The 12,806-nt window shown below is 42.6% G+C and overlaps 2 protein-coding genes across 4 annotated transcripts in view; both read right to left on the reverse strand.

The window, feature by feature from the left end:
* The window catches only part of LOC310635370 (uncharacterized protein), a 74,727-nt gene that overhangs the window by 57,934 nt on the left and 3,987 nt on the right, over nt 1-12,806 (reverse strand). The window lies entirely within an intron of this gene.
* LOC310635371 (uncharacterized protein) overlaps nt 1-12,806 on the reverse strand; it is a 50,092-nt gene that overhangs the window by 13,427 nt on the left and 23,859 nt on the right. The window contains exons 1-2 of one of the 2 annotated variants that reach the window (XM_083354235.1): nt 7,981-8,070; nt 3,611-5,988 (exon numbers count right to left, since the gene is read on the reverse strand). In XM_083354235.1, coding sequence (XP_083210361.1) covers nt 4,539-5,510 — 972 coding nt within the window. In that variant the 5' untranslated portion in view covers nt 5,511-5,988; nt 7,981-8,070 and the 3' untranslated portion in view covers nt 3,611-4,538. Of the gene's footprint in view, nt 5,989-7,980; nt 8,071-12,806 lie in introns of those variants that run through there. The other variant, XM_083354236.1, reaches the window with a different exon arrangement.

Consider the following 12,806-nt stretch of genomic DNA (forward strand, 5'->3'; position numbering starts at 1 on the left):
AACCACCAAAGAGAAAGTACATCTTACTTGGGGGTTGGAGAAGATTGTTCCAGTCAGTTTTTTTCCCTTGGGGGAGGGGTGCCAAATAACTCCTCGAAACTTGCCTCTGCAAATGATTGAAGTTGTAAGAGGGAAGCTTAGCACTTCTTAAGCTCAGAGGTTTAAGGAAGTGCTGCATCCTAAAGTTCATGAAGTTCTTCCTTCTTTGTGTGGTCATCAATGGTTGTCAGCTACATCCTATTAATACAATAATGAAACACGGGAAGAATCCAGAAGTGTCCACTAGCATTGCTTCTGAACCCCACCTAAGACAGGAGGTGGATATGATCTTCCTGTCAGTGTTATTGGGGAGTCTAAATCTTGCTAGAAGGCAGAATTCCTCCGAACAGCCTTCCCAATTCCCAGCCTTGTTACCTTTCTGCCTTATTGTTCCCAAGCAGCTTAAGCAAAACACTTGGGAGGAAATCACTTTGCAGAAAGCTGGTCTAAAGATTCCTGTCCTGCATGCTGTGATAAAATCAAAAAGTATCTCAAGAAAGTATAAGTTTTAAGACTGCACGTCTTTATGAAAACCATGTAACTGTATGGTTTTTATTGTCATTTCTTTCCCATAAAAAGCTTCTTTTGCAGGAACTAAACGGAGGGAAAGGATCCTTGGCGGAACACAATGTGACATCACGCAACAAAAAATCACATCTCCCTTGGGGATCAGTGGAGACTCTTCCAGCCAGTTCTTCATCTTGGGGTGCAGGATAACGCCCCAAAACTACCTTTGCAACTGAGGAAAGCTCTAAGGGTGAAGCCTGATGCCACTTAGCTTCCCAGGTTTAGCCGGGTGCTGCATCATCAAAGTTGACCAAGGTCTTGTTTGTATGTGCAGTCTTAAAAAAATTGCTAGGTTCATCCCATTAATAGAATACAGGTAGTCCTTGACTCACAACAGTTTGTTGAGTGACTGTTCCAAGTTACAAGCCCAGTGAAAAAAGTGAGTAATGGCCAGTTTTCACACTTAGGACTGTTGCAGCATCCCTGTGGTCACGTAATCCAAATTCAGTCACTTGGTAAGTGACTCAAATTTATGACGCATATTTATGTTCTGGGGTCACGACCTTCTGACAAGTAAAATCACTGGGGAAGCCAGATTGACTTAATCACAGTTTGATTAATTTAATAACTGCTGTGATTCACTTATCAACTGCGACAAGGTCGTAAAATGGGGCAAACTCACTTAACAATTGTTTCACTTAGGAAGGGAAATTTTGGACTCAGTCTTGGTCGTAGGTTGAGGAGTACCTGCAATGAAATACAGGACAAAACCTTGAAGGGCCCACCAACGTTGCTTCCAAAGACATCTGCATAGGAGACATGATTTTTCCATCTCCATTTTTGCAGAACCTACATCTTCACTAAATGCTGGAATTCCTCTGAGCAGCCTTCCCAATTCTCAAAGGAGTTTGATTCCAGCACTGAACATTCCCAGGCAGCTTGGGCAAAACATTTGGAGATCGCTGGTTTGCAGGAAGCTGATCTAAAGTTTCCTGTGCTTTAGTAGTTGGCTGTCAGTTGCCCTCAAAACCTCTCTACATTTCTGCCTAACACTCATTTTTTAAATTAGAAATTTAAGGTAATATTCAAAACACATAAAAACAATGAAAAATCAGCAATAAACAAGAAATTGAGAAAAAAAGATCAGCTTATGCCTTCCCTTCTTCTTTCGAATCCGTAATTCTTATATACATTCCTGTTTGGAAATTGTGTCCCCTTATCCAACCAGAAAAAAACCCTTCTTAAAAATAGATCATGGCGGGAAATCCAGGATCTAGGCAAACATTTTCCTTCCACGTTGCTCACATCTGTGCAGTATGCTCGCATCTTATGGTATTGCTGGAGGAGATTGAGATGAAAGATAAGAGACACTGAAGTTTATAGGAAATGATTGGAGACACTTAGCTAGATAAATAGAGGATGGAGAGAAAGGGAGGGAGAAAGAGAGAGAGGAGAGGTACCTAGGGAGATTAGGATTTGAGAAATGTAAAGTTTAGCAATAGAGAAAGGAGATATGTTGTTCTTAGTTGCGAAGTCGTGTCCGACCCATCGCGACCCCATGGACAATGTTCCTCCAGGCCTTCCTGTCCTCTAACATATTCTGGAGTCCATTTAAGCTCACACCTACTGCTTCAGTGACTCCATCCAGCCACCTCCTTCTCTGTTGTTTCCTTCTTCTCTTGCCCTCAACCTTTCCCAGCATTCGGCTCTTCTCCAGTGAGTCCTTCCTTCTCATTAGGTGCCCAAAGTATTTGAGTTTCAACTTCAGGATCTGGCCTTCTAAAGAGCAGTCAGGGTTGATCTCCTCTAGGACTGACTGGTTTGAACGCCTTGCAGTCCAAGGGACTCGCAGGAGTCTTCTCCAGCACCATAGTTGACAGGAGTCAATTCTTTGGCGCTCAGCCTTTCTTATGGCCCAAATTTCACAGCCATACATTGCAACTGGGAAAACTATGGCCTTGACTATATGTACTTTTGTTGGCAGGGTGATGTCTCTGCTAAAGGATATCTATTGTAGTGATAAGGGCAGTTTGAGCAGAGGAAAATGGAAATATAGTGTTGTAGACTTTTTGAAAATATAGGGCAGAGATAGATAATATAGAACAGACATGTCAAACACAAGGCCTGGGGGCCGAATCCAGCCCCGCGAAGTAGTTTCATTTGGCCCGCGAAGCCATCCTGGAAACAGTGAGGGAACAGCCCCCGCTGTCTTGGCCCTGGCCCAGAGATTCTCCTTCTGCCAGAGACCCTCAGATCTGTCCCACTCCTGCCCAGGCCCCCATAGGCACCCTTGATGCGAACGATGTAGAGCTGGCCACGCCAACCCAGTAGGCCATACACACTCTAGCTACGCCCACCCAGTAGGCCACGCCCTCCCTGGCCCCCTGAGGGCATCCGCAATGCTGATGCAGCCCTCAATAAGATTGAGTTTCACACCCCTGGTGTAGAGGTTAAGGCCTCAGCCTAAGAAATGAGTGGGAATCTTAGGCAGAAAGTCTGCTGGAGTCTTTAGGCCAGATCCTCCCTCAGGCCCTGAAAGGGAGGAGGCGTGAAAACCATCCACCTGTCCATAGCTCTCACCTGCTAGCTTGCTTGAGTGGAACTCCTACCTCTTCCCACACTACAATTGCATGAGGTCCTCACTTAATGACCCACGGGTCTTAAGAGTTGCAAAAGGAACTGGAACTGCCAAGATTGCCCTCACTAAGCAATGTGGTCACCTGGGCTGCTTTTTACTATCAACAGCAGTTTGCTGTGCAGAAGAAAATCATGAGAGGTTTTCCTGGCAGAGGATTTCAAGGCATTTCCGCAGATTAAGATCTTTTCTAAGTGCAGCAGAAGAGGGCAATGAAAGGTTGGTAGCCAGGAGCTAGGAAGTGAGCCTTTTCCATTGCAGACCCTGCCCTATGAGACACTTTTCCCCCTGAAGTATGGCAGGCCTTTATCCTGCTGGTCTTCCGTAAAGCAAGGAATATATAGCTTTCCCCCTAAGCACTGGGATAAGAAGAGGCGCCAGCACATCAGAAGCCTGAATTGAAACCAGGTTTTTGTTATATATGCATTTGGTTTTAATAATTATTTTAGTTTATTGTTTAGTCCAAAGGCCATATCAGGATACAGAATTTCAAACATCAATTATTAATAAAACCCTATAAAAACAAAATAAAATGAAATTGGAGTAAAATACAACAATTTGATATATAGATAAGTGAAATAAGACAGAATTATATTCCAGTATCGTCCCTAAAATCTACCCCAATCAGTCCCAGATATGATGATCTCAGCCAAACCATTTTACTCAAGTACTCTGCCATATTAAATGTGCCTTTCAAATTCTGGCCGCACATATGATACGTTGTATTAATATGGGGTTCCCAATGGGTAGTTAGTAAGGCCAGGAGGCCTGGTTAACCTCTAAATTGAAGAAAACGAAAAATCACCTTTTGGGGACTCCCAGACAATCAAAAGGCCACCAATGTTGCTAGAGGTGCCGTGTATTTATAGGACAAGTAAATGTTAACTGTGGAGGCTTTGCATTTTCCATTTGCAATGTATGGGGTCTATTGGTTTGTGTATTCAGGTTTTATTTCTGTAAATCTTGTGGAGTCACCATGAGTTGGGGTGCCACATACATTTCCTTAACAAATAACAATACATACCCTGCATTTATTATATGTAGAAAAAACTCAAGGTGGCAAGCATACCTAATATAGATCTAAGCTCGCTTTTACTGGCCCAGCACAACACTTCACCTTGACTCTGTGAAAGGGAACAAATGCACTGGGCTAGACAAAGGAAGCTCAGATCTCTCATGTTTAATAATACCCACTTGACTAAAAAGAATCATGCAAGAAATTAATAATTTCTCAGCTAGGCTTCCAGTAAGAGAGAAGAAACAAAATTCAAGATCAAATTTTTCCTCATGTGGAATTTCTTCTGTAATAAGAGAGGAATTTGCTGCAAAACACTGTCCATAATCGGCATTTGAATGGTTACTCTCCTATGTGTAACATTACATGATTTATAAGTCTATACCTACTACTGAAATCTCTCCCACAATCTGGACACTCATATGGTTTTTCTCCCGTGTGAGTCCTCTTGTGTATTACCAGGTCGTAATTCCGGATGAAACTTTTCCCACAATCCGGACACTCATATGGTTTCTCTCCCGTGTGAGTCCTCTGGTGTATCACCAGCTTGCAATTCTGCCTGAAACGTTTCCCACAGTCCTGACACTCATGTTGTTTCTCTCCCATGTGAATCCTCTGATGTATCACCAGCTTGGATTTATGCTTGAAACTTTTCCCACAATCTGCACACTCACATGATTTTTCTCCTGTGTGAGTCCTCTGGTGTATCATCAGCGTGGATTTCTGACTGAAGCGTTTCCCACAATCCAGACATTCATATGGTTTTTCTCCTGTGTGAGTCCTCTTGTGTTTTACCAGGTCAGAATTCTGCCTGAAACCTTTCCCACATTCCTGACACTCATATGGTTTTTCTCCCGTGTGAATCCTCTGGTGTATCACCAGCTTTGAATTTTGCTTGAAGCTTTTCCCACAATCTGTGCACTTATATGGTTTCTCTCCTGTGTGAGTCCTTTGGTGCTCCATGAGGCTGGAATTCCGAGTGAAACCTTTTCCACAAACCGGGCACTCATATGGTTTTTCTCCTGTGTGAATCCTCTGGTGTACCACTAGATCGGAATTGCAACTGAAACCTTTCCCACAATCTGAACATTCATGCGGTTTTTGTGCCATGTGCATTGTCAGATGTTTCACCAGGTGGGATTTGTGACCGAAACCTTTCCCACAATCTGAACACTCATATGGTTTTTCTCCTGTGTGAGTCCTCTGGTGTATCACCAGGCTTGAATTCTGACTGAAACTTTTCCCACAATACAGACACTCATATGGTTTCTCTCCAGTGTGAGCTCTCTTGTGTCTCACCAGATTTGTGTTCATGCTAAATCTTTTGCAACATTCACGAGGAGACCGAAATTATTTCTGATCCCTTATCTGGTGGTGCTTTGATTCAGGACACTCTTCCCTCCCTGAAAGGCTTTCATTGATGCCTTTGGCTATCCAAAGGATCTTTTCTTTCCCACTGATGTCTAGCTATTTCCCACTTTTTCTGAATTTGGTAATTAGATCTTTTTACCTTTTCATGCAATGTTTCCTTGCGTTCCACATGATCTATTTTTTCCACCTGAAAACTCTGTTCCTGTTATTCTTTCCTTTGTCTTCTTTCATCTGCTGAGCAAAGAGAAGAGTTTTAACATTTTCAGAAGGAAGTGGGAAAGATTTTGACTGATGGTTCGTTTTGCATTTTAATGCTGCTTTTCATTCTGTTGTCCAGAGTGCTCTTCTTGGCATTCTCTTTGTCTATAAGATTTATATTAATGGATTATTATCATTACTGTTTAGAAAATGGCTGCCAAACCTGTGAAAACATTGAAAAAAAAATCCATATATTAGTAGGAACAAGCAAACATATCAAAATGCTGGTTTAACCACTAACGTTCATTATGATTCATTAGGCGCATAAAAGACGGGGAAAGTGGCAAGAAGGTGACAAGCAATAGGGAGAAAGCAGAACTATTTAACTCGTTTTTTGCATCTGTCTTTACACAAAGGGAAAAAACAGTCCAACCAACCAAAACCAGTGCCATAAAAAACAGAATAGAAACGCAAGTTAAGATAGGCAAAAAAAATGGTAAGTGAAAACCTGTCCAGCATAGACGAGTTCAAATCACCAGGACCAGATGGATTACACCCCAAGGTTCTCAAGGAACTGGCAGATGTGATCTCAGAACCACTGAACTATATTTTTCAAAGATCCTGGAGCACTGGGGAACTACCAGAGGACTGGAAGAGAGCTGATGTAGTTCCCATCTTCAAAAAAGGGAAAAAAATAGATCCAGGAAACTACAGACCTATCAGCCTGACCTCAATACCTGGGACGATTCTGGAAAAGATAATCAAACAACAAATCAGCGAACACCTTGATGCAAAGTCATCACTAAAAGTCAACATGGGTTTGTCAAAAACAGATCATGCCAGATAAATCTTATTACATTCTTTGACCAAGTGACAAAATTAGTGGACCAGAGGAACGCTGTAGATATAATTTACTTGGACTTCAGTAAGGCATTTGATAAAGTAGATCACAACCTACTACTTGATAAGATAGAAAAATGTGGGTTAGATAGCATTACCACCAGATGGATTCGTAGCTGGCTGACAGGCCGTACTCAGCCTGTGGTCCTCAATGGAACTGCATCTACATGGAACTAAGTGTGTAGTGGGGTGCCCCAGGGCTCTGTTCTGGGCCCAGTGCTCTTCAATATCTTCATTAACGATTTGGATGAGGGGATAGATGGGGAACTCATCAAATTTGCAGACGACACCAAGCTGGCAGGAATAGCCAATACTCCAGAAGATAGGCTTAAAATACAGGAGGATCTGGACAGACTCGAACACTGGGCGCTATCTAACAAAATGAAATTCAATGATGAAAAAAGTAAGGTTCTACATTTAGGCAGGAAAAATCAAATGCACAGGTATAGTATAGGGCACAGGTCTGCAACCCGCAGCTCCGGAGCCGCATGCGGCTCTTTCAGCCGTCTCCTGCAGCTCCCAGTCCTCTGCCATGTGCAGTCCAAAAAAAAAAAAGTGGGACTAAAAAAGTTCAACCAATCAATTCAAATATGTAGGGTAAGTGCATATCTTGCCTTGGCTCCACTCTTCAGTCAAATCCTGCTCTGCGCATGTGCGTATGTACGCGCATGTGCACACATTTTTTGCGGCTCCCAGTTTTTCCTTTTGTGAGGGAACCGGTTCCGAGTGGCTCTTTCACTGTTTCAGGTTGCTGACCCTTGGTATAGGGTTTCCTGCCTGAGCAGGGGGTTGGACTAGATGACCTTCAAGGTCCCTTCCAATTTATTATTAAATATCCACTAATATATGAAATCATTAAATTCTCTTGTTGGTTTGGATAAATCAGAAATCATCATTGCAAACCGTTATCAAAATTACCTGAAAATACTTAGGTTTACATAGATTCACGTACACACGCAGATAAATACAAACCTATCAATTTACGTAGGTAGAAAATCTATGTTTGTTTAAATCTTCAAAATGTTCCAGAAATGGATTCACTCAATTTGTTTCATCTAATTTTAGAAAGGTGAAAGTTGTTACGAGAAGACCGAGGCTGATAAGAAATAGGAAACAGTGACTTTTTAAAGGTCCCAAATCTCCCAGCAGAAAATCACATGCAGCAATTTTATATCATGCAGCCTAAGGATAATAACATTGGGAGAAGAGGAAGAATATGCAGCACCACCCATGTTTCGGCTTTGTCCCTCCGCTGTTTCCACACCGCGGAGGAAACGAAACAGCCCGACTTGCTTCCGACCTGCCCTCCACTCACCTCCCAGGAGCCGTTTCGACTCTCGAAACGGCAAATGAAACATCAGCGAGCCCATCATTCTCCCATAAGTAAGCCGGAAGAGGAGGTCCCTTTGCCCTTTCTCCAAAATTCTCTCTAGGAAGCCAATCCTCTATCGTTTCTACTCTTTCCTTCTCCGCCTCTAGCCCTCCAGTAGACTAGCAATGCCAATACCGAGCGCCATCTAGTGACCTAAGGCTGAAAAACACGCTCCTTCTATCTCTACCCTAAAAGCGTTTGCAAGATGTTTTCATTGATTCCGTGGTTGCTTATGTGTCATCAAGTAGTATTCGACTCCCACCGAGCACATCCATTTGCTTTCAGCCGTGATAATCTATCCTTTTCTTTCAGGTCTCCCAAGAGCGGAATCATTACCGCTCTTCCTGCAACTAAACTGAAGGAAAGAATAAATCATGTAAGGGCAAATGATGTACAACAACCAAGGAGAAAGTACATCTTACTTAGGGACTGGAAAAGATTGCTCCAGCCACTTTTTTTCTAGGGGTAGGGGTGCAAAATAACTCATCAAAATTTGCCTCTGCAAATGATTGAAGTTATAAGAGCGAAGCTTGGCACTAGTTAGGCCCAGAGGTTTAGCCAAGTGCTGCGCCCTAAAGTTCATGAACGTCTTGCTTTCTTGTGTGGTCATCAGTGGTTGTCAGCTACATCCTATTAATACAATAATGAAACATGGGAACAATCCAGAAGTGCCCACTAGCATTGCTTCTGAACCCCACCTAAGACAGGAGGTGGATATGATCTTCTTGTCTGTATTATTGGGGAGTCTAAATCTTGCTAGAAGGCAGAATTCCTTGAAGCAGCCTTCCCAATTCCCAGCCTTGTTACCTTCCAGTCTTCTTATTCCCAAGCAGTTTAAACACTTGGAAGAAACCAGCATGCAGAAAGATGGTCTAAAGATTCCTGCCCTGCATGCTGAGATAAAATCAAAAAGTATTTAAAGAAAGAATCAGTTTAAGGGTGCACATCTTTATGAAAACTATGTCATTGTATGGTTTTTATTATTTCTTTCCCATAAAGAGCTTCTTTTGCAGTTCTTCATCTTGGGGTGCAGGATAGCACCCCAAAACTACCTTTGCAACTGAGGGAAGCTCTAAGGGTGAAGCCTGATGCCACTTAGCTTCCCAGGTTTAGCCGGGTGCTGCATCATCAAAGTTGACCAAGGTCTTGTTTGTATGGGCAGTCTTAAAAAAATTGCTAGGTTCATCCCATTAATAGGATACAGGTAGTCCTTGACTCAGAACAGTTTGTTGAGTGACTGTTCCAAGTTACAAGCCCAGTGAAAAAAGTGAGTAATGACCAGTTTTCACACTTAGGACTGTTGCAGCATCCCTGTGGTCACGTAATCCAAATTCAGTCACTTGGCAAGTGACTCATAAAGTCAGTGGGGAAGCCAGATTAACTTAATCACAGTTTGATTAATTTAACAACTGCTGTGATTCACTTATCAACTGCGACAAGGTTGTAAAATGGGGCAAACTCACTTAACAATCGTTTCACTTAGCAAGAGAAATTTTGGACTCAGGGTTGGTCGTAGGTTGAGGAGTACCTGCAATGAAATACAGGACAAAACCTTGAAGGGCCCACCAACATTGCTTCCAAACACATCTGGATAGGAGACGTGATTTTTCCATCTCCATTTTTATTTATTTATTTATTTTAATTCCATTTATATCCCGCCCTTCTCCGAAGACTCTGGGCGGCTTACAAGCTTAGCAGTAGCCTTCATTCTATGTATATGCCTGCTTATTAGGGCTTTCACACACACCCCAAGCGGCATTATTACAAAGTCAGCTTATTGCCCCCAACAATCTAGAACCTAGATCTCACTAAAGGCTGGAATTCCTCTGAGCAGCCTTCCCAATTTTCAAAGGAGTTTGACTCCAGCACTGAACATTCCCAGGCAGCTTGGGCAAAACATTTGGAGATCGCTGGTTTGCAGGAAGCTGATCTAAAGATTCCTATGCTTTAGTAGTTGGCTCTCAGTTGCCCTCAAAACCTCTCTACATCCCCAAACTTTACGACTGACTTCCTGTGGCTCCCAAGGATTTAGGAGAGGGAAGCCCCAGGAGGCCAGGGGCTCCCAGGGAACTAGCCTCACTCCTGCAGGCCAGGGCTGGTTTTAGGTCTGCTAAACGCCAGGTGATTCCGTAATTTCCTCAGCACAGAAATCTCCATTAAATCAAAGTGAGTGAGACCCATACACAGCACAGCCTAGAAAAAGGGTGCTCAGAAAGAAGCTGTCTGTATTTGGGGAACAAAACTAATACACTTTTCAAAGAAATGTTTGAATACATTGTAAAAAGAATGATAGTGTGCATTTGCGCACAAAGGGGTTTCTGCCTGACACTGATTTTTTTAATTAGAAATTTAAGGTAATATTCAAAAGACCTAAAAACAACAGAAAATCAGCAATAAACAAGAAATTGAGAAAAAAAGATCAGTTTATGCCTTCCCTTCTTCTTTCGAATCAGTAATTCTTATATACATTCCTGTTTGGAAATTGTGTCCCCTTAGCCAACCAGAAAACAACCCTTCTTAAAAAAGGATCCTGGCCTGAAGTCCAGGATCTAGGGCCAAACATTTTCCTTCCACATTGCTCACATCTGTGCAGTATGCTCGCATCTTATGGTATTGCTGGAGGAGATAGAGATGATAGAGGATGGAGAGGGAGGGAGGGAGAGAGAGAGAAGTACCTATGGACAGTGCTTTTTGTAAAAAAAAAAAGCGCTGGAACTCACACACATCGTACAATCTGCCTTGCCTACCCTACAAGGTTTATCTTTGTAGTTAAAAAAAAATCCTTCAGTTTTTAGTATATCTAAAAGGCTAGGATTTTGTTCAAGGCAACTCTGGAAAATCCGTCAAAAAAAGATGCCGGAACTCTGTTCCGGTGCGTTCTATGACAAAAAAAACCCTGCCTATGGAGATTACGATTTGAGACGTAGGTTATGAATAGAGAAAGGAGATATACTGTACTGATAAAGGCAGTTTGAGGAGAGAAAACTGGAAATATAGTGTTATAGACTAAAATATAGAGATAGATCATATAGAAAATAGGAAACAGATAGAAGATCTTATAGGAGAGGCATTTGTGCAGAGGTTAAGGCACAATAGGAGAGGCATTTGTGCAGAGGTTAAGACCTCAGCCTAAGAAATGAGTGGGAATCTTAGGTAGAAAGTCTGCTGGGGTCTTTAGGCCAGATCCTCTCCCAGGCCCTGAAAGGTGGAGGCCTGGAGACCGTCCACCTATCCGTAGCTCTCTCCTGCTGGCCTGCTTGCCTGGGACTCCTACCTCTTCTCACATCACGATTACGTGAGGTCCTCACTTTGGCACCCAGAGAAAAGGCTGTGCAGGAGAAAAAGACCTGGGCGACTCAGCTGGTGCACAACCTGGGGGTGCTTCTGGACAGACGGCTCCTGCTGGGGAAGGCCATGGCTGCGGGAGGGGCTTTGCATAGATTGCACCAATCCTGCCCTTTCCTGGAGAGGGAGGCCTTGCACATGGGTCTCTTGTGCCTCAGTCACCTCCCGTTTGGATTAATGCACTGGGCCACCCAGAAAGTGCAACTGGTCCAGTACACAGCAGCGCACACGGTAATGGGGGCCCATGTAAATCTTTGTGGTGCATGTTGCCCTGGATTTGTTTCTTTAAGGTGCAATTGAAGATGCTGGTCATCACCTTTAGAGCCATTTATCATAGCAATAGCTCTTAGACATATATACCACCCCACAGGGCTTTATAGCACTCTCAATTTTCAGTCAGCATATTGCACCCAACAAACTGGATCCTCCTGTTACTGATCTTGGAGGGATGGAGTCAACCTCAACCTCCAACAGGATCAAACTTCAGGCTGTGGGTAGAGTCAATGGGCAGTGCTGCATTGTAACTACCAACGCAACAGTGCACCTGTCGTTATTGTCCCACCTTTTATTATTTTTGTACCTATCTGTTCTACAGGGTCAAATAGGGGGCCCACACTCCAAACCCCGTCTCTTAAATATTGCAATTTGATAGGAGCTAAGAAGTGAGCCTTTTCTGTTGCAGACCCTGCCCTATGAGACGCTCTTCCCCCTGAAGTGTGTTAGGCCTTTATCCTTCTAGTCTTCCATAAAGCAAAGAATATATAGCTTTTCCCCTAAACACCGGGATAAGAAGAGGCGCCAGAAACCAGCTTTTTGTTTATAAGCATTTGGTTTTAATAGTTATATTAGTTTATTGATTTGCCCATAGGCCATATCGGAATACAGAATTTCAAACATCAATTATTAATAAAATCCTATAAAAACAAATTAAAATGAAATTGGAGTAAATACAACAATTTGATACGTAGATAAGTGAAATAAGTTAGAATTATATTTCAGTATCACCCCTAAAATCTACCCCAATCAGTCCCACATATGCTGATCTCAGCCAAACCCTTTTACTCAAGTACTGTGCCATATTAAACACTGTTTTCAAATTCTGGCCGCATCTAAGATATGTTGTATTAATATGGGGTTCCCAATGGGTAGTTAGTAAGGCCAGGAGGCCTGGTTAAATTCTAAATGGAACATAACATAATAAATAAATAAATAAGCAAGAATCACCTTTGGGGGACTCCCAGACGATCAAAATGGCATCAATCTTGCTTGAAGTGCCCTGTGTTTATACTAGTGGCCAAAATTTTGGAAACCTTTTGGGGAAAGTGTACCATAGAAATGCCACCTTTGGTTAAGTTTCCATCAATTTCTCTTCTAATTTCTTTATAACTGTAGCCTTGTCCACTTAATAATACTATTTTACATCA

The sequence above is a fragment of the Vipera ursinii genome (assembly GCF_947247035.1).
Source record: "Vipera ursinii genome assembly, chromosome: 2".
Classification (NCBI taxonomy): domain Eukaryota; kingdom Metazoa; phylum Chordata; class Lepidosauria; order Squamata; family Viperidae; genus Vipera; species Vipera ursinii.